This window comes from Psittacula echo, assembly GCF_963264785.1.
Source record: "Psittacula echo genome assembly, chromosome: 4".
NCBI classification, from domain to species: Eukaryota; Metazoa; Chordata; class Aves; order Psittaciformes; family Psittacidae; genus Psittacula; species Psittacula echo.
In genome coordinates this window covers 76,062,382-76,089,155 of record NC_137738.1, presented here as the reverse complement: position 1 = coordinate 76,089,155, position 26,774 = coordinate 76,062,382, and the positions used below count along the sequence as shown (strand labels likewise).

Below are 26,774 nucleotides of genomic sequence, written 5' to 3'. Positions count from 1 at the left end.
AAACAGTAATTGATTCAGGATCAGCAATCAGGGGCCTGTGTGAAGAGCAGGATTCCTCAGGGAAGGCTGATCTGCTACCTCAGTTTAACTTGAGGCCTAGTTAAAGCCTTTTCCTCTGTGTTGAATCATGGAAGTTGCTCTAGAATGCTACTGCACCATACCTATAGCACCTGTTCTTGTGGTGAGGTAACTGTCTCTGTGGAGGCTTCAAAACAGAGCATGATTTCCATGCACAGATGACCCCCTACCTCTCTGATGAGTGAAATCTTTGATATTGGAATTTAAAGATGCAGTGTTCAGAAAGGCAGATTTTCCATGTCTGCCATTGGTACCCATGGGCTATGTAAACACTACCAAGCTCTGCCTAAAAGTCAAACATGTATGCAAGCTCTTCTTCTGTTAAAACAGGCAATCTGGCTTCATGTGTACATAGACATAGCAGGGAAGCGTCAGAAGGCAGCAATGCCAAGTTTTGACTTTTTGAGTTACCCTGCAGGTCACAACAGCCAGGCACAGGCGGTCATGTTACCCATAAAGACACATACATCAGTGTTCACCATTCAGCTCTGTACTGTGCCTAAAAGGGAAATTTAAAACCCTCGCTTTGCAGACATTCAGTGTAACTGAAGCTTTTTCTTTATATTATTATTATTATTTCATTGTGACACTGAGCGAGCAGTAGCACAGGTTACCCAGGGAGTTTGCGGAGTCTCCATCCTTGGAGATACTCATAAGCTACCTGTACACAGTCCTGGACAACCAGCTCTTGGCCTCCCTGCTTGAGCAGGGGGCTGGACAAAATGACCTCCAGAGGTCCCTCCAACCCCCGCCTTTATGTGATTCTGTTTGCAATATTGTATCAGCTTTAGTACCTTCGGTCAAACTAATATCTTCATTAAAGCATCATTAAATCTTAATTTAAGCTTAAATATGACTTCCCTAAAAAATTCAGGCTGCAATATATCAGCATGACACGAGCCTAGACACTTAGCAAAACCAGTGCCACCCTCCCTCCCTAGCCTCCTCTGAGGCTGCCTGTCTTCTCTCCACTCTACAGAGTTGGGCCTTCTCACACGTTCAGGACCGACTTCTTTCCCTCCCGTCCTAAAACACCGCTGCCTTCTCTTCCTCAGTGGAGCCCATCCAGGGCTGTCCCCAGGCCGGCACAGGAGAAGTAGGACAGGGAGAAGTCAGGACTTAGGACCCTGCGGTCCTGAGCGCGGAACCCACGAGAGCTCAGCCCCGGACTCAGCAGTGACGGCTATAGGTTCTCCCCTCGCCGAGCCAGCCAATCACTGCTAGAAAACGGCCCGACCTGGCCAATCAGCTCGCTGCTAGCCTAAAGCGCGGTAAGGCCTGGCATATGGGCAGCGGAGGCGAATGGGGTTGTTGGCATGTCTGACTGGGACACGAGCAGCAATGAGGATGCCGGCACGGGTCAGCCGCCATCTTCTCTCGGGTGCCTGCGCCAGCCGCCGCCGACCCCTTCGCAGAGTCACGCCTCCATAGCTGGCGGCGGCGGACGAAGGAGCGCTGAGTGGTGGCGGGAGGATGCGGCGGCGGCAGTGGCAGTGCCTGGCCTTGGAGAGGGGGAGTGGGAGCCTCGAGGCTCTGAGAGCTCCCTTGGCCCGGGGAAGGCGGCGCGGCAGTGGCGGTCCCGAGCTACCGCCAGCCGGCGTGGTGACGCCGCGGCGCCCCTTTGCTTCCACCTCGATAACGCCCTGGTCGGGGCTCTCATAGGTAATAACAGCCGCACACCCACACCTCGGGGGTTTGGCCCGCTGAGGTAAGCGGGTGGGGGGAGGAGAGGAGCCGGCCGCGGAGAGGTTCGTTCTTATGGGCCCCTGCCCCTCCCTCTGCGCCCCGAGGAGCTGTACTGCTGCCTTCTGCACGGAACAATGAAGCTCTCCCATTCGCCAGGGTGGCTGAGGTTTTCCTCCTTTAAGTGGTTGGCTTGGTGTCTGTTTCTCCTAGCCGACAGTGTAAGCTCTTCTCAACTCATCTGGAGGAAGAGTGGTTCCCTCTTGAGGTGATTTTGCTGCTCTATCTGAGGTGCTTTCACACACAGCCTCCATGCACCTTGTTTTTGGCTACATAAGTTACCTGCATTTCCAGCAGTTTGATGTCTCAAGTTATTTTACTTATGAATGCATGTACTCCTGTTAAGGTCTCAGGGTTTGGTCACAACCAAAATGCTCAGTATTTACCATTTGTAATTTTTGGCAGTTTGGCCAAAATCTCCTTAACACTTGCAGTGTATCTTTATTGCAGGTCGGGGTGGAAGTAAAATAAGAGAGCTTGAGGATTCTTCAGGTTCCAGGATAAAGGTACCACGTGCTGTGTGTTATTAAGGCCTGAACTGTGTTGTGAACATGATTGGTTTTGCTTCTGTGTAAATCACAGTTAATGCAGTAACTTGAAGTGTGCTGCAATAGCTGTAATAATTCTACTGGTTTACAAGAATTGGTGAAAATGAAGTGTAATTGAGGGTGCAGCTTGACTTGAGAAGCTTACTGATACTCTTTCCCTAAGTATGCACTTATTAACTTTTTGGAAAGGAAAAGGCCCTTTAATTCCCTCAGAAGTTGAAATTCAGGAAAAAAAAAAATGAAAGACTGTTTTAAGTATATATTCCTATGTAAAGTTTGTCATTTGTGGTGTTAAAAAAACTCAGTAAGGTTTTCTGAACATAGGTGATAAAGGGAGCCTATGAAGCTGAAGTAAAGATTTTTGGGAGCGTTGCTGTACAAAACAAAGCAAAGATGTTGATTGATGATGTTGTTACAAGATCTGGACAAAACTACAATAGAGGTGGGATTGAGAAAGGTAAGGAATTTGTTTAGAGATTTGTGTGTTTGGGATTTGGGGGTTTTATGTTACTGTTCAGGGGAGATGTTTGTTTAAAAAAATACTGTGGATTGTCTTTCCATGTATTTGGTAGTTTGATGGAGTGCTTTTATATTATTAATACACTACTGAACTGAATTAAATTTCACCTTGTTTTTGGGCAGTGACATACCTGCTTAAAACAGAAATATCTAGACATCCTCCTTTCTTGGCTGTGAACAGTTTCCCCCCTTTGAAACTGCCAGACTTCTGTGAAAATCAGTTGCTGTGTGTTTTCAACAATTTAAATGAACGCAGAATGTTAGACTACTTGGTATCTTGCATTATCATTTTGGTTCTCCAGAATACAAGCATTTGCTCTAGTTTAAGTTTTATAGTAGTATCTGTGCAATATTAAAGTTCCATGGGTTTTTATGAATGTATAAGGCAAACATACTGTTTATAGCATGGGCAATGCTGACTTTTTACTACTTTCATGGGACGCTGGCATTTAAGATTTGGTCTTGTACATCATGCCTCTCTTTACTAGGCTTTATCATCTAAAGTTAGTTACATGGATTTATAAGTAATGATTGTATGTTGAGATGCTATTTATTGGTATTTGTCTGTGTGCTCCCAATGACTTTTTGTACAGACTATATCCACGGTTGTTGATCTGAGGCACTGATGGGGAAGAAGGGATCTGAGAGTTGTGTTCCAGCGTTAGAATAAGGAATGGGGTAGTTCCAAGTTTTATGTTTAGAAGTGCCACAGAAGGTGAATGAGTATGTTTCAAGAGGCTAGAAATAGTTAAAGTTTCCTTAGTATGGTTACTGGGTTTTCCATGTGTTTCCTGCTTTTACATCAATACATAATTGTGTTGCCATTTATATCTTCAGTGTAAAACCTTTATGAAGTGTTAACCTCGTCAAAAAAGAAGTATAGAGTGTAACTACACCAGGACTTCATTGTGGTGTCATTGGATACTTTAGAAGTAAACCTTGCTTTTTGTAGCTATTAAAAGTAGTTTTCTTTCAGCATGTCATCTACTGGTTCACAAGTTTTTCAAAAGCCTGCTGCACAACAAGCCTTATAGCTGGAGGAGCAGCATTTCAGAGCCTATCGCCACTTTCTTTAAGTAGCTGAAGATGTTGAAATGCTGCTGCTTTTTTTCTTTTTTTATTGCATTCGTACAGATTTTATTGATGTTTCAGGCTAAGACCTAAGAAAGAATTTTCTGTTTAAATGCTTCATGTCTATTAAAAATCACTTCAGAGGCCATACAATAAAAAAACAAAATAAGATGTTTGTTTTGAGGGGGGTTTCTCACTTACCCTGCAACAGATTCCATCAAACAGCAGCTTTTTGGTACTAACACAACAGGAAAAACCTTCGGCGCTGTCAAGCCTGAAGATAACCCAACGCAATCAGTGATTAACTGGGCCTATCTTCGAGAAAACAGAGCTAAATATGAAGCTATGAAGTGGGCAGGTTAGTTTTAAAATTTCAGTTGTATTGGTACTTGTCTTTATATGATGAGTCTGTTGAATGTGGAAACATTTTAATTTTTGCTTTGCGATGATCGAATCTTTCAGTATCCAAGTTAATTAAGTATTTGCAATGAAATGACCACATCAGCATTTCTCAGCGTGGTCATGGAGGACCTACATAACCAAGTAGTTCTTGCTACTCAGTTAGTATTTTGACTTCACCCTTTACATTGTTGTTTGGTATGTGGCTGCAGCAGAAAAACTGAGACCTCTAAACACAAGGGCATATAGTGACAGGACAAGGGGGAATGGCTTTACACTGACAGAGCAGAGTTTTAGATTAGACATTAGGAAAAAAATTTCTCCCCTGTGAGGGTAGTGAGGCACTGGAACTGGTTGCCCAGAGAAACTGTGGCTGTGCCATCCCTGGCAGTGTTCAAGGCCAGGTTGGTTGAGCAACCTGGTCTAGTAGAAAGTGTCCCTGCCCATGGCAGGGGGTTGGAACTGGATGATCTTAAAGGTCCCTTCTAACTCAAACAATTCTGTGATTCTATGAAATTTATACTATGCATTAGTAGAAATTACTTCAGAACTTGAAATGCAGGCAAGCGGTTCTTTTGCGTGTACTGAAGTTTACTTTTCCTGACTGTTTAAGACTTGCCTCCAATAGACAAAAACTTCTATAAAGAATCATCAAGGACAGCATCTATGTCACAAGAAGAAGTGGAGCTGTGGCGGTAAGACCTTTTCTATAGGGCATCGTCTGTTTTGCAGGAATTGCTATTAAAGTATAAAGCCCAGAAAGTGGATGATAAACTGCTGAGACAGCAGCATTAATGGTAGGGTCTTGTAATCTCAGAACTCTTTCTTAGGAATTAAACAATATTTACCAGCTGAGATTATATTAGTTGCTTGGAAAATTTCTGTACAAGTGTTTTATATGGTTGGCTTTCAGAGGGGAAAAAATAAACCGGACAGTTCAATGGCCTTTGGATATTCCTTACATTTCATGAGGCAGCATGTTCAGTTTTTTACATCCTTCCAAATGTGATTGTTCACATCTTGAATACTTCTTGGCTGCCATTTTCTTCTCTGTACATTTTAGTCAAATACCATCTTCAAAACAAATTTGAACTTCTGTTAGTCTTTCTTTCCGATCTGTCTTATCTTGTCTTTCCAAGTACATCTTGGTGAACACACGCCTCAGTTAACTGTATCCATTCATTTTGATCCAGCAATCCACATCATTACTTTTCAAGAAAATCAGACCATCTGTTCCAAGTGACTCGGTTCAGGCCGTGATAAGTTTCAGTCCTTTTCAGTAGTTCTAATGAAGTTGGTGAACATTCTTGAAGCATTACCTTTTATTACTTTCCTTTTTGCATGGTGTCTGTTTTTTTTTTTCTCTTGCATGCCCACCAGGGAAACCTTGCCACAATGAGTGAAGTATGAAATTGATGCCTGTTTCTTTAAAGTATATGTATGTGTTATTGTTAGAGCTAGTCAAGTGCAACAGAACATTGTTACGTAGGTTCAGAATGTGCATTGAGGAAGAGCACTTTCTTGTGAAATAAAGGAATGTTTTTCCTTTTTCGTCTAATCTGTTTGCTTTAAGGCAAAACAGTAATTGAAAGAAGAAAATGTATTGTTTTTTAAATATGAGGAAAGCTCAAATTACCTATGTTTTTTCTAGCTCACATCCTGCTTGAAGTAAAGCTATTTTGTGAATGGAATCTTCAGAAGAGTACAGGACTGGAATGAGAATAAATTACTTATGCATATTAATACCTCTTAATTGGAGGAGCCTTGGAACCTCAGTGTTTAATGTAGCTTTTTCTCTGTGTGTTGCGGTTTGGGTTTTGGTTGTTTGGTTTTGGGGATTGGGTTTTGTTTGGGTATTTTTCTGAGCTTGTCTTGCTGACTACATTCTTTTTTCTAAACTATTCTGTTTGTATTTTACAGAGCTTCCAGGAAGCTGCTCTGAAAGTATTTCAGGAGGGCTTTTGGCAGAATATAGTGTTCTGACAAAGAAGTCCAGTCCATTCCTCTGAGTTCTGGGTTGTCTTTAGGTTTAAAAACTTGACACAGTTGTCTAATTTGTAGTAGAATATAATTGAAGTCTGATATGACAGGACTGCAGTTCATGTTAATAACCATATATAACTTCACAATAGTCTTTCTTAAGAAAGAATGGTAATTGATGCCTCCAGGAGAAGTGTTTTTGTAGAAAGGCTTTCTGAAAGTTAGAAGAATAGTTATAAGTCTCATTCAAGAATCTGAACTTGGAGATTTTTGTTTCAGGAATTAAAAAAAAAATCAGAAAGGCAGTCTTTTGTGTTAGCTCTATTTTCTCAGATAATGAGACTTTAAAGCAATTGCACTTTAATTCTATACAGGAAAGAAAATAATAATATAATTTGTGATGACTTAAAAGAAGGTGAAAAGCGCTGCATTCCCAATCCTGTTTGTAAGTTTGAAGATGTGTTTGAGCATTATCCTGATATTATGGCTAATATAAGAAAAGTTGGTTTTCAAAAGCCTACACCAATTCAGGTATGTCTTCAATTTTGATGACTCTAACTGAAGCTTTAGAGAAAACTGCATCTAAGTATTTGTTATTTTATATTAGTCCCAGGCATGGCCGATCATACTTCAAGGACTTGATCTGATTGGTATAGCACAGACTGGTACTGGGAAGACATTAGCATACTTAATGCCTGGATTCATTCACTTGACTTCACAACCAATGTAAGAATATGCTTGACTTGTTTAGCTGTGGATACTTTCCCCTGCCCCTACCCCTCATATGATGGTTTTTTAGTAAAGCTAATAAATCATACAATTATATGAATCCTATAACCTGGTGGAAAAAGGACCAAATTGGTTACCATAGATTGCGTTAGCAGTGCAGTGAGAAAGTCTAGAACAGTATGAAAACATTCAATATCAGGTGTGATGGATTTTGTCTAGCCTTATACCCACAGTCTAGAGTTTCTTATTGCAGATCCAAAGATGAGCGTGGGGGGCCAGGAATGTTAGTCCTTGCTCCCACTCGAGAGCTGGCTCTTCAAGTAGAGGCAGAATGTTCGAAGTACACGTACAAAGGAATTAAAAGGTAATCTTGCTTTTTAAGTTTTGGGTTTTTTCCCTACCACTTGTGGCTTAATTCACCTACTAAAGTAATGCATTTGCTAAGAGAGGAGGTGAAGGTAGTAAATGCAGAGTTCATATTTTCCTAGTTTTTAGAATGCCTGTTTTGACTACTGTCATAGTGAGAGTCTGTTTCTTACATAGTTGGAGTTCTCTGCATTGTAGCTTTGTTGCTTCTTATCTTTCTGTGTGGACAGCTGAGAAGAGTTTGGCTGTCTCCTCGGTACCTTGCTGTTAGGTAGTTGTAGACAGCAATAAGATCTTCCCAAGCCTTCTCTTCAGGCTGAACAAGCTTGGTTACCAGCTTCTCACTTAATCCACCTCATCTCCTTTACCTTCTTGGTAGCTGCCTGCTGAACCTGCTCCAGTATGAATATACTTGTCTTGTAATAGAGGCATGGGGTACAAAAACTGGATGTTGTGCTTGAGGTGTCGTTTTACAAGTGCTGAATAAAGGAGAATAAAGAGTGCTTTCAACCTTCTGGCTACCTTCTCTGTAGTACACAGCTGGCTTTCTTTTCTGTGGGGTTACACTGTTGAATAATGATTGGTTCCTTACCCACCCAACTCTTTTTGTGCAAAGCCATCTTCTAGCATGTTGGCCCTCAGCAATGGGATAATTCCATCCCCATCTTTGCTTTTGTTAGTCTTCATGGAATTCCTGTCAGCCCATTTCTCCATCCTTTTGTGGCTTTTCTGAATAACAGCTCTCTAATGTGTTGACTGCTTCCCCAAATTTGGTTTCATCCACAAACCTTCTGAGAGTGTACGTCTTCATTTAAGCTGTTAAACAGACATTGCTGTACTCCAAAACTTAACTGTCAGGGCTCTCTGGTAACTTTGTGTAGCATTCAGAATTAGTCATCGAATACTGAGATGTACATTCTGCTTCCTTCTCAAAAATACTGTGGAGTTTTACAGAGCGTGTATTGTTTTAACAAAAATATGCCTGACTTTTGATGGTACTGTTTAGAAAATCATGCATCCTTTCATATGTTCATCTGGTTTTGGTGTGAATATCTTCAGAGCAACCCAAAACATACTTGTAGCATAATAACCACCTTTCTTCCTTTTGTGATTGCATTCACTACAATTTCAGCAGAGAAGTATTGCTGAACTGCTGAGGGAGGACCATTCAGTGTTAAGTCCATTATTTACTGTGATACCGTCAGTCACACTTACTGTATTCCTTCCTTTTGGTAATACCTGATGATACGTTGTAAAATAAAGCAAAATGGTGACATTTATTTGAAAAGGTTGACTTTAGTTGAAAAGGTTGGCTTTAGTTGAACCTTAATATGCTGCTTCTGTAAAACACTTTATTTTTCAGTATTTGCATATATGGTGGTGGGGACCGAAAAGGACAGATAGACGTGATTACCAAAGGTGTGGATATTGTTATTGCTACTCCTGGCAGACTGAATGATCTTCAAATGAACAACTTCATAAATTTGAAGAGCATAACGTACCTGGCAAGTAGCTGATACGGACTGAATAATGTACCAGTTGGGTAATGGTTGATTTGGTGTGAACTTAAGCTTTAATGAAGTTTTCTCTGAACTTTTTAAGCCTTAAATTTATGATAGGTCTTAACATTGAGATTGATGTTGGAGGGATGATTGGTACTTACCATAATTGCATTGCAGATATGGAATATTCCCTAAAAAAAAAAAAACAAACAAAAAAAAACAGGCTTCTAGTATAGTAAGCATTTAAAAGATGCTAAATTGTTATCTCTTATTTGTGAAGTTTGATGTTTTGAAGTAAGTTTTTTCAGGATCAGTTATTAATGGATGAAATGCCTTTTCAAAGTTTTCTTTTCCTTTTCTTGTAATGGTTACCAGTGACTCATGTTCTTAGAACTTGTGCAGCAAGCACCAGAGTTAGATATTTAAATGTTTGGGTGACTGACTTTCTTTTGATCTCAGGGAAAATAGCCATGTAAACATTGTTATGAATCTTTATGTCTTATTTCATTCTTACCTTGTGCTGTGCTGGGCACTTAAATCCGTTGCTATTTTGTAAAATACTTGCATGTATTCCAATTATTTTCAAGTTATCTGTTTAATTGGTGGCATTTAACAATGTTTCCTGCTTTCCCTCCCTTGTCTCCACCTACTCCCTTCTAAGGGTTAAATACTCATGCTGCAAAAAGTTAGCTCTGGTTCTAGCTAATAGTTGTGAGCTTACTGGCAAGGCCTCTGGTGGTATAGGATCATTAGGAAAAAAAAAAATATTATTGAGAGACATGAGAGTAGTCTCATGTAGGAGAGTAACATATAATTACTAAGAAGAAGGGAAAAAAGGCCTAGGAACCTTCTTTCTGAGAACTGTAGGAACATCAGTAATCTTTCTCTACCAAGGTGGAGTACGGTCATATTACAAGCACACACTGCTTTCTAAAGCAAAGAATATGTGTGTAACCAAAACTGGATGTTTCAGTATATGTATACCATAGTATGATATTAAATTTGGTAGCTAAAAATAAGCTAACTGAAAAACCTTATGATGTAAAGCAGGAGAAGAACATTGTTTGTGTACCACTAGAAGTTAAATATTTTCAGAAGATTGAAACCAGTGCAAGGACCGTGATTTGCAAAGTGGTTGTCTCTTGCCTAAGGCTTTTTGGAAATGCTGTGCTTCTTGAGGTTCATTTGAAAAGCTGGACATCCAAAATGCTCTTTTTAATGTTACCATATCTTTTTTCCTCATAGTTTCTTGTACTTTTAGATATGTAAGATGCTTTCCATTTCCACAGCTTCATTTATCAATCTTAGGCATCGCGCCCCCCCCCCCCAAAAAAAAATAAAATTTCATTTTGCAGCCTTATTTCAGACAAAAGAGAGTGATATTAGACTTCAACTTTAACATCCTTGATGAAGAACACTGTTCATTCAAGAGCTTCTTTTACAATTTTGATTTAAAGATATTGAGTCTTATGAATGCTCCCAAACTGCACGAGTATTATTTGCTGATATAATTGTTTTCCAAAGGACTTCCAAGGTCAGAAATCAGAATACAATTGTTTGTTTAAAACAAATAAACAAAACCCCAAACTCTGTTAGAGTTAATTAGGTTTGAATATAGACTGTACATAAGGTGAATTGGAGGCAGGAAATTTGTCGTCTTGCCTCACAGAACTGTCAAGTTGTTGCAGTCTTGATTCAGTTTTTTAGGAGCCTATTTATTCAAGATAGGCTGGGTTTTATGATTTCAGAAGAAAGACTGGGAAATTGTCACATATAGCCTTTTGATTGTTTGCAGTACATGTCATTTGAAGATTCCTTTCTGTTCTGCTGTGTTTGATGTAAATTGCTATTCATTCATCAGTAATCTGAGTGATTTTTTTTTTTGTTTTTTTTTACCTTATGCTCATAAAGCAGAAGTAAGGAAATTGGAGTTGTGCATGAATTACTAGGAAGCATTTAGGGGAAAATAGATACTAAAAAAAACCCCCCCATGAAGTAGGACATAGAAGGTAGATTGGAGTAGTTCTTTTATTCTTCAAATACAAAAACTAGTGCAAAACTTATCAATAATTTACTTAAAACAGAGAAAAGAAAATAATTTTTACATGAAGAACTGGCTTGTTAGAATTTCTTGGCAAGAAGCAGAACTGAAATAAATAATATTAACAAGTAAATATGTGTAGATAACACAAAACTTAAGATTATATCAGTTGGGGGGAGACCTAGCTTATAAACCAGGACCTGGCTGTGAGGTGACGTATTTGGAAAAAATAGCACTAATATCTATTTTCTATATATTTTAGTCTTTGCTCTTTATTAAGTAGCTATCAGAAATAAGGAAAGTGAATTTCAACTACTCTGAGATGGCTGATATACATACATACTTTTTTTCTTCTCTCTTTCCAGCAAAGTATGTGTGCTTAATAACTTAGAAAGCTGCTGCTGCTGCAGGGGGTATAGTAGACAACTCTGTATACAAAATTAGTAATGTTTCAGTCCTGCCACTGTATTAGAATCCAAGTAGTTAATGAAATCTGAGTCCTTTGAAAATCAAGAAATAGAATTCTGATCTTCTGTCTCTCAGCTGATGATCTGTTATTTCAGAGATTTACATAGATAATGTACTAAAAACCTTTAATAGAATAAAACATCTGAAAAGAATGGAACTGCAAAATCGGGACAGAAGGGCATTATCATCAAAGTCTTATGCTTCCACATAAGTGACTAGAAAATGTCAGTACATAAAAGCATGAGCCATATAACTCTGATTTATATAAACACTATTTGAAAATTAAAGGAGAAAAATGAGTCTTGGATGGCAGCCTGCTTCCTTTGTATGAGACTCTGAAAACAGCCACAAGCATGCTTATATATTAGAAAAATAAACTAGTTCCAAGCAGTTTTACTCAGGCCTTCATCTCACTTGTTCTCTTTTGGGTTTTTGTAGTTTTGGTTTGGTTTGGGTTTTTTTACCAGATGAAACGGGTTTGAGTTTTGTAGTGTCCTAGTGTGAGCCAGAATGTACAGTCTGGCTTATTTCCTAGTTCTGATGAGAAAATAAATTGATAACTGATATTTTGGTCTGGTATAAGACCTATATCAAGTTAGAAGTGAGATTTTTTTTTTTTTTTCCCCCTTTAAATTGCAAAGTGAAAGTGGGGGGGGTGTGTCTACTTTCCCATTTCTCTGCCCTCCCTTGCATTTGGTTGGTTTTGTTGTTTGTTGTTCTTTTAATACTGTGCTTAGGTTTAGGCACCAACCAAATTATTGTTAAACAGTTGTTTTTTAATTCGTTAAGTGCTCTCAAAGGTGCTGTGGATTTTTTTTTTTTTTGTTTGCCCACAAATGTATTTTGAAATGGAAAGGCTTCAAAGAAATCAAAGAGGTGAAATAAAAGTTGGATAAGTTTTGCAATACATTATGGATTAGATTCTGCAATTAAAACTGATACCATTAAAATGGTCTGCTATGTATTGTCTTGCTGAAACCCTTACCTAAGGAACTAAAACTTGTTCTGAGCAGGTTTTGGATGAGGCTGACAGAATGTTGGATATGGGATTTGAACCTCAGATTATGAAGATCCTGATAGATGTGCGGCCTGACAGACAAACTGTTATGACAAGGTGTGTAAACATAAGAGTGCTCAGTACTTAAACACTGTAAACATCGGGACTTGAACAAGTTTACTTAGGCTAGTAGAAGTTTTAATAAAACTGAAGTATTTATTCCAAAGTGAGAACTTATATGGTTCATAATGGCATCAGTTTTCTTTCCAGTTCCGTCTAGTCAGTCTTAATGAGTCATTTGATAATTTTATTTCATTTCATACCCCTTTTCTGATGTTTTACATCAACTACAAAAAAAAACCCAACCAAGTTCTTCCCAAAAAGGAACATGTCCTGGGAGTGCTAGAACTGCCGTATCAATTTGAAATGCCAACTTCGACCGAACGTGTATCCTAACCTTCTGATCAGTATCTGTACAGGCTGTACCTGGATTCATTTTAAAATTGTGCAGCTTTTGGGATCTTAACAATAGAATATCCCAACAATAAATTTTCTGCTGTTCTAGAGGTTAAAAAACTACTAGGAACTTGCTTGTTAGGTGTCACTGAAATACAATATTCACTTGTGGCTTCATTAGAAAGGCTCCGTAACTTTTGCGTGTACTTTTAACCTAGAAAGTTATCTTTAAAGGTTGAGTGCTGTTTCTTAGTAACTTAAGATGATTTCTAAATGTTATGTGAGCTTATTACTGCGTACTCAAGTGTTTCACTGGTGTATAAGAAAAGAAAGAAGAATGGGATGAAATTAATGAGTCGTGGTTTTTTTTTTCTTTGCTTCCTGTTTAGTGCTACTTGGCCTGATGGTGTTCGTCGCCTAGCAAAATCCTATTTGAAAAATCCTATGATTGTATATGTTGGCACTCTTGACTTAGCAGTAAGTTGTTCTGTTCTTTATTTTTTTTCTTTTGAAGAAGAACCTACAGTTAAACCAGGAAATATTTTGCTTGCGACCTTAAAATCAATCCAAACTTTCAAAAAATAGCTCCACATTATTCTTTTTAAAGCAAGTAGAGAAGAACTTTGTTCTTCTGTTTCTGTAACAAGATCTTGAAGTCCTAGATCTTCAGTAGAAGACAGCACAAATGACAAGTATCAGTCAAATTGATGCTTGAATAATGTACTTTGGAGTGGCACATATTCTTGCCTGAACCTTTATTCTTGCATTCTTCACTTCTGTTTCTTAATTACTTTTGCTTCTGAAGATCTTAATTCTAATGCTTACAGATCCTTATCTGGATCTGTGTTTCTTAACTACTGCTTTCTCAAAACAAAGTGAAAGCTCTATACTAAACTCCTGGAAAGCTTTTCTCTAGAGCAGGAGCATATGTGTTACAGTAAGAACTGTCTTCAAAGTCCAGAACTTCTAATATGTAGATGTAGTTGCATACTTGTCAGGCTTCTGCCACTTCAGTTGGCTTCAGTACCAGCAGAATTTACAGAAATGGTAAGATCTCCACATCCTGGTCCAGAGATTGTTTGAAGTTTGGTTCTTAAATTATGAGAATTTTTTTTTTCCCTTTCAGTTCCACTTTTTTTTTCTTTTTTTTTTCTTTTTTTTTTTTTTTTTTATGATAGAGAATGAGAAAACTTAGTACCCTGTACACTTTTAGGTAGAAATAGGGGGAAAATGTACTTTTCATCTGTTACTTAGCATGCCTTTTTGCTGTGTAACAGGCAGTAAATACGGTCAAACAGAGAGTTGTTCTTATTGCCGAGGAGGAAAAGAAAGCCTTTGTGCAATACTTCATTGAGTCTATGAAGCCGCAAGATAAAGTCATAATTTTTGTGGGAAAAAAACTTACGTACGTAATCACTTCCCAGTATTACATCTCTTCACTGTTTTCTAACAGAAATACTGGATAGTTTCTTAGTTCACATAGTAATTATGAAGTGTAACAACTTTTGTCAACAATGTGTGGGTAGTAGTAATAGTCTTATTTATTTAGTCATTCCTCCAGACTAACTGGTAGTTTCTATTTTTTTTTTTTTTTTTTAAATGTCATTAATGGTGGTAAATCTCAATTTCACATAGTTAAAGTAGGTGTTAAGATTCTTGGTTAATGTGATATGCTGTTTACTTCCATACATAACGTGGGAGCAGCACTCATTGTACCAAACCTGAGCTTTTTGAGTGAACAACACAAAACAATAATCTATTATTTCTCTTATACATAAATAAAAGCAAAAATTTATGTGGAGCATAGTCTTGCCTTCATACTCTTTCATAATAAATATCAGCTGACCTAGCTGGGGTTTTGTCCTTTGGCACATGTTTAGTTCTTGTCACATTATCTTTTGGATGTAAATCTAGATTTTGCGCTTCTTTTAAGAACCATTGTTTTACTTCATCCTAGAGCTGATGACTTAGCAAGTGACTTAAGTCTCCAAGGAATTCCAGTACAGTCACTTCATGGTAACAGGGAACAGTGGGACCGAGAGCAAGCTTTAGATGACTTCAAGAAAGGTAGGTTTGTACTAAAGTACTCATTTGTTTAAGCCCAGGTTTATGAAGCTTGTCATGTGCAGAACTTTGTCTATTTGTAAGTGCCATGTCTCTTCAGTACCACAGAAATGAAAACATTAGAAAGCTCTGAATGATATGTTTACTTTGTTAATTTGACAAGCAAACAAACAAAAACCAAAACAAATTGCTCTTCAATAAAATTTGGAATGTCTTAGGAATTAAAAATATTTAAGGCTTATTTTGTTTTTTTAAGTGTCTAGAAAAGTCAGTATTATGTTAGTCTGAAAAATGGTAAATTTAAGTGTCAAATGATGGTGCTTTCAGTGAAACAATTCTGCTTTTGATTATGCCAGTAGGGGTTATACTTTGGGGTTATGTGTTCACATGTTAATAGAACAGACTAGTCCTATGATAAGGATGCCAGCTGAGAATAAAGTTGTTGAAGTTTCTGTTCTCTTCACAGACTCTTTATATCAGTTAGGTAGGTTTCTTGCTTTTCCTGCACCCTGCTGTTCTTGTGAAATACAAATAATAGTAATAGTAATACAAATAATAGTAAAATGACATTTTGAGTGCTTACTTAACCACCTGGTATTTGAAGCTAACTCAGCATGACTTGCAACAAACATATTTTTTTCCCTTTGTGTTAAGTGCATTATATGCTGGGAATCCAATAGACTGGAGTATATTTTCTGTTTATTCCATAAAGTCCCATTCTCTTTCTGTTGTATTTATTTTAGGCAGAGTCAGAATACTGGTAGCTACTGATGTAGCCTCCCGTGGCCTCGATGTGCATGATATTACTCATGTTTTTAACTTTGACTTCCCGTGCAACATTGAAGAATATGTTCATCGAGTAGGTCGTACTGGAAGAGCAGGGTAAGTGTTTACAAGAAAACAGTAATATATTGTCAATACTTTATGCACTGCATAGGTGTTTCTTTTGTCAAATGCTAGAACTGCAGTTGTTTATGGGTGGGAGAGTGAAGACTTCAGAGTCTATCAAAGTATGTTTTAGATAACAGTGCTTTATGTTTTGAAATCAGTTCACTGTTAAGCAAACAAGTTTTCCACTTTTCTGTTACTTCATTAAAGTGGATGGGAAAGAGGGATGTTTGAAAGCTGGTTTAAATGTAGGGAAAAATTACAGCTCAAAACAATGTCTGTGTAGGTATTCTGAAATGTCACTTCCTTGTTTGTCTCTTCATGAGTCACTGAGTTGTTTAGTTTCCTGGATGGCCTGTTGGGAAAAACATACATAAGTTTAAAGGTTTTAGGTGTAGTTTGGTGTTAGGACTTTTGAATGCTGCTTTCCCAGGTTGGCACAAGTGTGGCTTGTTTGTTCTTTCCATTATTTTTTTCTTGTGCATGTGTTTGTTTTACTCATTTTATGAGCATGTATCTCTTCATACTTAAATATGTTGTCTTTATGCCAGGTTTATTGTCTAAAAGTCTAAATTAGTTGTGCTTTTGCTGCATTTTAGGTAAATTGCCATATTCTGATTTTTATGAAAAGTTGCTTTCTGTCACGTGCATAGTAAATACTCAAGCCAGTTTTTACTTACCGGTTCAATAATATTGCCTGTAGTACAATTTATTAGTGTATAGGTCAGTAGGAAGAGTTTATCAGCAGTTGTTTTGGAGATCAACAGTTATTTCATTCCTTGTTTAGACGTACTGGGGAGGCAATAACGCTTGTCACTAAGAATAACTGGAGGTTTGCATCTAAGCTGATTGAAATTCTGGAAAGAACAGACCAAGTAAGAATACATCTTGCTGGGTAAGATTTATGTTGGTTCTGGGTTATGAGCTGAAACAATTCATGAAGATCTAAGCCTACTTAGGACTTTTCTTGGTGAGTGCTCATAGTGCCTCAAACAAAAAATGAATTCTTAAGTCTCTCTTGTCCGTAGCTGTATTTTATCTTACAGATTAGTCCCAGAAAGAACCAGAAACTTAAATCCTTCCACATACAAAGAAAAAGTAACTAATATAAGCACGCATAGGGGTCTGCATATGATAAATAGGACCTGGTTTATTTTGTAGTATTTTATTCCATTTGTATTTCACTTCTGGATGCATGTTCTTATTTGAAGGTGTAAATACTAATAATATTTGTATCGGAATCTCTCAGTTTATTATATCTGACAGTTGTGATAGCTGCATGTACTTTTCCAAGCTATTTTTCTTACAGATGTATGGGAAATAGGACTGGAATTTGATTTTTTGTTTGTTTGTTTTGGTTGTTTTTTTTTTTTTAATTTATTTGGGGGAATGGAAAGCTGAGTACAAGCTGAATTGCTTTTACCTAGGATCTGTGGTTGTTATTATGGATACTTACTCAAACTTTAAATCTTGAGTTAGAACTTCACCTGAATCTTCTAGTTTACAACTCTTTGAAGGATGTTATGCCACTTACTACGAACATGATAATTCCAATTAGTTTGAATAAACTGTGTTTCATGCTGCAGGAGAGGATCTGATACTGAGAAAGAAAATCATCCAGAGTTTCAACTGGAAACTAGCTTTGTCTCATTACTTCTCTCTCTTGATACAAGTCTGTAGTGATTTTCAGCTAGAGAGATGCATCATTTTTCACTTTACTTTTAAGCAATGTCTAAAACGGAGTCAGAATAGACTGTTCCATACGCATCCTATTGCATGGACTCCTGATAGCCAGGGCAGTTGTTTACCAGTAAGAGCAATTCAGCACGTAAAATATCTGCTAGCAAGCTGACACTCATGCCAGCTTAAGAAAAATTGCTTACAGCAAATGGCAAGCATTGCTGAATTATGGCAAAAGAAGTGGAAACTGGAGGAATATACTGCCCTGGCTGCATTCTTCACCTGTTCAAGCATTGCCAGGTGTAGGCATTTCTAAGAAGACTTAGAAGTGTTTAAGTTTGTTTGTACTGTATTGTTTGCACTGTGTTTGTGCCAGTCACAGGGAGACAAACCACAGAGGCTGAGCAACCACATTAATGATGCGCTCACATGCACTGCGTAAGCTTGCTCTCTGATCAGGAAACTGATTTTGGGCTGGACATCCCTACCTGCTGCATAGTTACATGCTGTAGCAGATCGTCAAACCAGGCTGGCTTTGATAGATGAGTGATCCAAAACCTCTTCTGGCAGTACAGACACTTGCACTGCTTTTTGCAGCAAACATTGCATTAATGTCTGCCACGACAGTGGCATTGGACATCTCTTTTTCATCTGTTCATCATCACTGACATACATTTCTGCCTGAAATACTTGTGTTTTTATTAGCTGGTTGTATGCTCTTGTCAGATAAGGTGATCTGAGCAAAAATATGTAATTGAAAATCCAGAGACACTGTGCTGATTATTTGTAAGTATATTTGAGTATAATTTTTTGTAAAAAGATTTCTCCATGGATCTCTACAGAAAGACAATCTGCAAAGTGACAGAGGCCTGATAAATAACAAAATTAAGTTTGGGAGCACACAACTCAATGGCATTTTTGTAAAGCCAGGGTCTAAAAGTTTAGATTTATTTAAAACTGGCCTTGTTCTTGTGCTACTTTCTTATCAGGTTGTTCCTAATGAGCTTATTGCAATGGCACAAAGATACAAAGAATTTCAAATTAGAAAAGAAATTGGGAAGGATATACGAAGACCTCAGAGCAAGCCCTCAAGATAACTGTAATCCCATGCAGTAAGAAACAGTAAGTGATTGTAGTTAGTGCTAGCCTCTATGGGCTTGAATTTAGAAGTTACTTTTCTTGGTTGATTGTTTTCTCTACCTGTCCCATTTAAATACAATGTGTTTTAAAAAGTGGCTTAGAAAACTGGCTTAACTTCGTACAGAAATAAATCTAGTTTTGTGCATGAATGCTATTTTCACTTAAGAAAAATTAATTAATTTAAAAAGAAAATATTTTTTCTTGTCATGTGTGTAATTTATAAAGCCGTTATCTACTAGTTAAAAAATAAATACAGTGGGTTTTGGGTTTGTGGGGTTTGTTGGGGTTTGCTTGGTTTTGGGGGTTTTTGCTTTTTTTTTTTTTTAGTTAAATGTATTAATATGTAAGAATGTAAAATATAATTTTTCTTTTTACTTTCAGAGAACTGGATTAGTGAATGTAAGCAGTATTTGTCAGCATGGCTTCAAAATGCTGTACTTTGGCACTGATACATCACACTTCCCAGTGGCATGCAGTTTTTCCAAAGATAACTTAGTTATTTGAAAACTGTTGTTTGCATTAACTGTTTGCTGAAGCAAGTTTGGTTTGGTTTTTATTTTAAAACTTAACACTGAAAGACATTTTTGTTTTGATGTGTCTCAAGCTTTTTTTGAGAGAATTCTACATTTCTTTTTAATGGAGGAGAGCATAACAAGAAATACGTGTCCATGGCTAACGGCTGAAAAAAACAGATTTACTCTTGTTATCATAGATGTAATTTTCTTGCTTAAGGAACTAAAACGAGTTTACTAGAGCAATGTTAACAAAGTCATGAAGAAAACATAGGTTTGAAAGTTCGGATAAAATTGATTTGAATTTTACATTTGGATTTGGTTCTGTCACACAGATTCTTAATGACACTGGGGTATGCTTTCACTCTTTAGAATTTATATGGGAAGGAGCAACTCCTTCATTTGATGCCTTGGTCTGAATTTGTTTAGTCATGTGTCCTATAAGTACATGAAAAATTAATAAACTGAATCTAGTGAGATGTTTTTCTGACCTTCCCTCTTTATTTGCTCATAATTGAGGTGAAATTTGGGCATTATTTAAGCCAGTAGGTTATGCTGCCTTCAAAAAGTTGGCTAAAAATATGGACTTAGAATGGTTAGGACTGGAAAGGGACCTTAAAGATCACATAGTTCCAACCCCCCTGACATGGGCAGGTATACTTCCCACTCTTAACAGGTTGTTCCAGGCCATGTCCAACCTGACCTTGAACACTAACTTCCCATAGCTTCTTTAAGAAAAAGCAAAATATTTACTTACAGCACAACAGTTCCCAAATGCTTTGTATTATCACCTGCACATTTTTAATAATAGGAAATAATTACAATTACTCTTTTTTCCTAACAGACTCTTCAATGTAAGAAAAACTGAGCTGAATTCTGATTCATGCTGCATTTTTGGCTTTGAAAAGCTTTCACAGGGAGACTGTTCCACTTTGGTATGCATTGAAGATACATTTCTTTCCACAAGATACATCACACAAATGCTCATGGCATAGTAACTTTTACTTTGTTGCAGCACATTAGCTAACAATTGCTTCCCGTCCAAACTCCAGTGAATAAAACCAATTTTCAAAGCAATTCTGAAGTATAAGATAAGGAACTTCATGTTTTGATAACATATTCTCTCTCTGCTCACTCACTATTGTTGGTGATCGTCCACCCAGTTGATCTTCTGGAGAAGCTGTTCTGGTTTGTATGAAAGCAACTCCAGTGCCTTTATGTTTTGAAAGCAAGAGCGTGGTTTTGATATTCTGCAGTGGATCTTCATTTTAAGTAAAATTGTCTTTTTTTCATTTTATGCAGTCACTGATGCCTTTGTTCGGAATCGTAGAAATTACATGTAGGAAAATAACTTGCAAATTCTTCTATACGTTCCTAGTATACCATGAGCATACTTTGCAGATGACATCTGCATTTGGATACGGAAGATAAATATTAAATTCCTATTTCTTTTAGGGGTTGTGGCTAAGCTGTAACTGAAGTATGCAATTTTTTCTGTGTTCTTGATTTTGATTTTTGTATCAGACTACCGAGGAGTGACTTAAGGTGCAAAACTTCTGGTTTTAAATCTGCAAATCTACATGATAGTTATTGTAAACAGTGGTTTTAAAGCCTCTCCTGAAATATTGGAAATCCATTGTTCAATTCACTGTTTATTTGTCTTGAAAGGAAGTCGTTGCTCGCTTTATCCTCCACGCTGAGCAAGTTGTATTTGGGAATAAAAAAGTGTGGCAGCTGAGACTTTTGCAGGCAATCCAGAAAATATCCCAGACATTTCTGAAAGCAGTAATCCAGGTCTCCCACATGCCAGTCTGTGTCGTTTGGCCATATGACGCATGAGTGGAAAAAAGCAGTTTTGACATGATATGAACAGAATTTTTCCAACTTTTTGGGGTATTTCATTTTAAGTTGCTCTAGAAGATACTTCAGAAGCTTAAGACAACTTTTCCTGTTAAATAAATAAGAATTTATTAGGTATCTTCCATATAGTTCTAAATATGTATTTTAGGTGTTTAAATACACAATATTCATGAAAACAATAAAATGTTCTTACTTGAATAACATTTTCAATGATGTTTTGAATAAAATCTGAAAAGAAGTGTAGCAATAGGCTGAATAATTCAGAACTACTGTGTATGAAGTCAGATTCTAGCAGTGAAGGCTTTCTACTTTAAACTAGTTTTTGTGTGTGCACCACTTTCACTGGTAGCCACAGCAACGCAGGCATAAGAAGTGTTGGTCAGCAGTGTGCTCCTACAGTGCAGCCTTCCCACTGCAGACACTGCCACTATAACATGACCTTGCAGCACTGTTTAAGATTAAAGCTGCCCTTTTGATATATTGGGGTATTTTGCTACCTTCTTGTGACATATGAGGAAAAGAGATAGGTACAGTTTAATACACTGCTAGGTAGGGGTGTAGCATGCCTGTCTTTGCTTTTCATAAAGGAAAGACAAAAAATTATGCATTACTTGTAATTTTCTTGGTTCAGCACAAGATGTAATTAAGTAAACTAAGAAGTTGCTTTGCCATTAAGGGGAGGTTCTGTACTTCATTTGGGTTTTGTTCTTTGAAGAAATGTGGAAAACAGCCTTTATGTGAGGGAAAAATCACATTTCCTCATCTTGATCCCATTCGGCAGGTTCTTTCCTCCTCATCATTGTAGAAACTGCCTTGGTACAAAGTGTAGTTTCACTCCCAAAGCTCAGAAAGCTAAGTCATCAGACTTCTAAACTGGTTCTTCTAAACACGACTGAGTTTGGGAAAGATTAAACAAGTAGTACCTTTTTGCTTTCTAATGCAAGTCTGGAGTGTAAACCTGTCTGTGATTTGTCTCTCCCTCTTTGTTGAGCATTTGCAAGTCAGATGTTCAGCGAGTACATACAGTGTTGTACTGCTGTAGGACAGTGATGCATAAAAGCCTTCTTTATTCTTGCTCCCTATATTATGAGTAATCAGCCTCAGATCACATTCTTAAATGTTACACTGAAACAGTGCTATCCTGGCTCACACACAGTTAAATACTTGCATGGAATACCAACCTACAGCACTTTAGTCCATCAGATTCACAACATGTCTTTGAGCTGCCGTGGTTATTCAGCATGTCCTTCTCGATATGCGAGAAAGAGAGTCGCCAGGTGTTTCCTAAAGTTGAGTACAAGATTGTTAAATTGTTACACAGCAGCAAGTACCAGTGTCTGCAACAGGAAAAAAAATTCATTTTAAATATCAGCAATTTCTTTATACTTAAATAAAATGTAATTCAGGGACTACAATTAGTTAATTCCTCTGGAATTCCTCATCTGTTCCACCAAAACACAAGTAGGATGTTATTAATATAGGACATAGTTAATGGTTTGGATGTTTTAACTATATTCTTCAGACTGTTTGGATTTACGTTAAATTAATTTCTGAACTTTCCTGCATTTGTTGAATGTGACTTGGGGACTTATACTACGCGTAGGAGTCCACTATCTTTGAACTCCTGCATTATTAGCCTCATCGTGTAACCTTCCTGGTTTTGAATAAAAAAAATCTTCACCACTGGTTTCCATTTCTTTGTGCAAGTAATCAGCTTGTGAGTTTGTCTGAGGTAAGGTGACTGTTCTAAAGCATTTCTTGTTGTCCTTCTGGTCATGATACAAGGAAGTTCTTTACTGTGAAGGTAGTGAGACACCGGAACAGGCTGCCCAAAGAAGCTGTAAATGCCCCATCCCTGGCAATGTTCAAGGCCAGGTTGGACAGAGCCTCAGGCACCATGGTCTAAGGTGAGGCGGTCCTGCCCATGGCAGGGGGTTGGAACTGGATGATCTTAAGGTCCTTTCCAACTCAAACCATGCTTTGATTCTCTTGTTTCTGAAACCAGTGGTTAACACAGCTCAACCCCCTCTTTTAAAAACACCAGCAGTCATTTTGTCTTCCTTTCATAAATTAGAGTATTTCCCTTGTCTGATTCAGTTACTCTTTGCATTTGCATTTCACAGGGATAGCCCAGTAATGATTTCCTTGGCATTGTAAAGATGGGCATACTAATTTTAAAAAATACCAGATTGCCTGAACTCTTTTTGCTGAAATCAGCAGTTCTTATAGAACGATGACAAATTGTGATGTTTCTGCACACTCATGTATGCTTGGTGTGACAGTGGCCTGGAGAAATAAAAACGTTGTAGCCATACAAGAGTTCAGTGAGAAACCAAGTGTCTTGCTAGGAAAGTACAGTTTAATTCCTGTGGAAGACTGTAACTTGTGTATACAGTCCCATTTACAGGGATGTTCCTGCCTTTTTAGAAAGCTTTTACTTTTTTTTCCTCCTTAAAAAGCAGAAGAGTGCATGTTGCTGTTGAGTACAGCACTAGCGCAGGAAAGGTTCATATCCATGGGTCTGACTTGGCAGATTTAATATAATGCTCTTAGCAACAGTCAGTGTGCAACCAGACAGAGCAGTTTCGTCTTTAGATTTTGGTACAAGATGAGCAGTACCAGAGATCTGATGGTTTTAAAGATGGATTTCAACTGTCTTTGATCCAGATGTATCCAGGATAAGATAAAAATCTGTACCTTGAAAACAGAATACTGAACAGAATCTGGATACCCTTTTTTAGAGCACTTCAAAGTGATCAAGTTGTACAGAAGGTATTTTATAACATAGACTTATTGCCTGTATTTGAGGTACCTCTTAGAACCTTTTCTTTTTTGTTTTGTTTGGCTACTAAATAAATTGATCTGTTTCTGAACTGTCCCTTGACTTTTCTTCCCAGCCACGGTTCAATTTTGAGGCCATCCTGTGTGCTGGGTGGCCAGCTCTGCTGAACTTCCAGAGTCAAGATGATGTCCACTGATATGTCTGCTGCTGGAGGATTTTTGATCTGAAGAGTTATTGCAGGGCTTCCAGCCTTTCTCCTTTGCACAGTTACTTCCACATCTAGCAACATAGAAGAAAGCAATTTTTAGATAAATTTCTATATTAGAATTTTTTTTTAAGGATGTTAACAGGTTAAGAGGAATTTAAAAATCAGTCAAAAGAAATATCTGGGTTCAGCCATTGCTTGTTTATCTTTTATCCTCCTTTATCCAGGATTTTAAGTAAGAAGGCCTATTGAGGAATTCTATGAAATCGAGAACACTCTTCTTGAACTGCTGTGCTTGCTTGCTTTACTGTGTCTACAGAATGAGAAATGCAGTAATGTTTTCCAGTGAACTGCTCCACTATTGAAAACACTGAGACCAAAGAGATTACGCCACAATGTTTCTGAAGGCTTGGGAGGAAAAGAGGACCCTAAGAGGGGATATGTTTTCTATACAGTTCAATATAAAATATTAGGTAGTGTGTAAGAGAAAGCTCTTCCTATTGCTACCAGTTCAGCAGCAGGCAGATTCAAAATATACAGGTGTCCTGGGTTCAGCAGTAGCAGTCATTTTTCTCCTTCTTAGTAGCTGGTGCAGTGCTGTGTTTTCAGCTTTAGCCTGAGTCTTGGCAGTTATAGCTACATTGCCACAGAGACACTTGACTGGAGGGAAAATCACACCTTGTTAACAACAGGGCAATGTAACTGGATTTTTAGCACTCCTAGGTGAAGCTTGTTCTCTCAAGTACTTACCTTCAATGTTTTTTACTTCTTGTTTAATAATTTCTCTTAGCTCTTGAAGCATTTTAAGGGCTGATAACTTCCCCTCTTCATCTAAAAACTTCAACAAATATCTTTCTTTTGGATTTCTTTTAAATGTTAGATAGTAATAGGCTCCAGTATCATCACATTCATCCAGCTGAAGTCGTGCAACAGGCGTTAGAAGCATGATGTCAAACTCATTCGGTTCTGATATCTGCAAAGCATGAGAATAAAACAGTCAACATGCAACTTAGGTTTTATTCTCTTTAAGCTTTTATACCAGTTGCAGTTTTATCTATGACGTAGTGTACTTCTCATGCCTGGAGTGAAATGTGAGGTTGTTTCCGTGGATTTGCATTACAAGACTGCCGTGTGTTACAGTGGAAAAGAGCAATTTGCTGACAGCAGTTCATTTCCCAGCTTTCCAACTTACTAATTTTTAAGGAAGTTGTAAGATTCTTAAGCTGTTCTAATACATAAATGCTGGTCTTAGTCATTCTTTTGTACGCAGGAATTAGCTGCAAGGAAAAGCAGAAAAAGCATTGCTATGCCTGAAGCTGGCTTTAAAATAATAATTAAAAAAGTTTTCTCGTGCTTGACTTTGTTTCAGACCGAGCTGGACACAGAAAGAAGGTACTGCTATTTCTCTCGACTATTGGAAAAACTATAAACTGAAAGCGGGCACAGGGCTTTTCATGCAGAGGTATTCCCGACTCCTACTCCGGTTACACCATGCCTACCTGCGTGCTGTGCATGGGCAGGGACTTGCTACGGCTTTAAAGCGACTCCTGTTGAGGCAGGGCCTCTTACTAAGTGCATACCATTCATCTTTCAGTAAGTTAGCTATTTCATAATTAACTGTTCTTAATTAACCCTTTAAGTCCTTTTCTCGTCGGGAAAGGCCAACTTACAGTTGTTCTCGAGGGGCAGGCGCAGCGCGGCACCGACCCTGCCAGCCCGCCCGCCCGCTGCGTCCCCCGCTGCCGGGGCCCTCGGGGTTCCACTTGCCGCCTCGACACCGGCGCGGGCGCGCGGTCGCCCCTCTCTGCCCCCCTCTCTCCCCCCGCACCCACCTTGACGTGCTCGTAGTAGCTGCCGGCGCCCAGCCGCTCGATGGAGCTGAAGCTGCCGCCGTTGCTGCGGAGAGCCTGGATGAGGTGCGAGACTACTTTGTTCACCAGCTCCGACGCCTCGGATACGTCCTGGCGGCCTAGGCTCAGCCGAAACACCACTTCCCGGAGCCGCAGGGCTCCTGCTACCGACGGGGAACGGAGGACAGCCCCTGGGGCCGAGACCGCCCCGTCTGGCACCGCCGCTCGCCTCCGCGCCGCTGGGACTCTGGCGGCCGCTGTCCCGCCCAGCGGAGTGGGGACCTTTTCTCCGCCACTCGCTGCAGGACTCGCCGGCAGGCTCTTGGCGGCGGAGGGCCGCCGGCGGGCGCTGGAGGGCCGCCGGCGGGCGCTGGAGGGCCGCCGGCGGGCGCTGGATCCCTCCCTCCGCGGCGCCCGGCGTGTAGCGGTGCTGCTACGGCTGCCACCTGCGCCCCGGCCCCGCGGAGCTGCGGGCCGCGCCCCGCTCCCGCCCTGCGGCTTTCTGCCACCGGCACCGTCCATGGCCTTCACTCCCGCTCCTCGCCCGCGGACCGGCGGCAGGTATCCCACGAGAGAAGGTTCCCGTCTCTCGCCTCGAGCAATTTCCTCTTACAGACACCACGCCTCCACCGAAGAAACGAAAGCCTCGCCGGGCGGGAAGAGCGAGACGCTGCCTGTCTCTACCCACCCGGTGCTTCCCCGGCGACAGCCCAGGCCCAGGAAAGCCCCGACAACCAGCCAGCACCATCCCACCTCCCTCCAATCCCCTCGGAGCGTTTTCCCTCTCCCGGGCGGCCCCACCCGCCGGCGGGACGTGTGGCACGGCGGGCGCCGGGAGCTCTCGCCGGCAATGCGCACCGCCTACAGGGGCCGCGCCTCACGGAGCAGTACAGTGG

The 26,774-nt window shown here is 39.2% G+C and overlaps 2 protein-coding genes across 4 annotated transcripts; one reads left to right on the top strand and one right to left on the bottom strand.

Annotated features, from left to right (window-relative positions):
* Positions 1-1,394: 1,394 nt before the first annotated feature.
* On the top strand, positions 1,395-19,756 carry DDX43 (DEAD-box helicase 43; the record flags this gene model as incomplete). Its single annotated transcript, XM_080615915.1, has 16 exons — positions 1,395-1,740; positions 2,272-2,327; positions 2,694-2,826; positions 4,210-4,317; positions 4,972-5,053; positions 6,713-6,869; positions 6,946-7,064; positions 7,321-7,431; positions 8,797-8,938; positions 12,458-12,558; positions 13,287-13,374; positions 14,175-14,302; positions 14,855-14,964; positions 15,705-15,843; positions 16,637-16,724; positions 18,519-19,756. The coding sequence occupies 16 exons, from the start codon at positions 1,395-1,397 to the stop codon at positions 18,624-18,626; spliced, it is 2,016 nt and encodes a 671-aa protein (XP_080472041.1). The 3' UTR covers positions 18,627-19,756.
* Positions 19,757-19,938: 182 nt separating this feature from the next.
* Positions 19,939-26,723, bottom strand: CGAS (cyclic GMP-AMP synthase). 3 transcript variants are annotated; one of them, XM_080615628.1, is made up of 5 exons: positions 25,861-26,723; positions 24,779-25,001; positions 23,854-24,102; positions 22,223-22,325; positions 19,939-21,129 (listed from the first exon to the last, which is right to left on the bottom strand). In XM_080615628.1, the coding sequence occupies exons 1-5, from the start codon at positions 26,398-26,400 to the stop codon at positions 20,787-20,789; spliced, it is 1,458 nt and encodes a 485-aa protein (XP_080471754.1). In that variant the 5' UTR covers positions 26,401-26,723; the 3' UTR covers positions 19,939-20,786. The 3 variants fall into 3 exon arrangements, with proteins under 3 accessions (XP_080471754.1, XP_080471755.1, XP_080471756.1); XM_080615629.1 differs by lacking the exon at positions 23,854-24,102; XM_080615630.1 differs by lacking the exon at positions 19,939-21,129 and having other exon boundaries at positions 22,240-22,378.
* Positions 26,724-26,774: the final 51 nt, after the last annotated feature.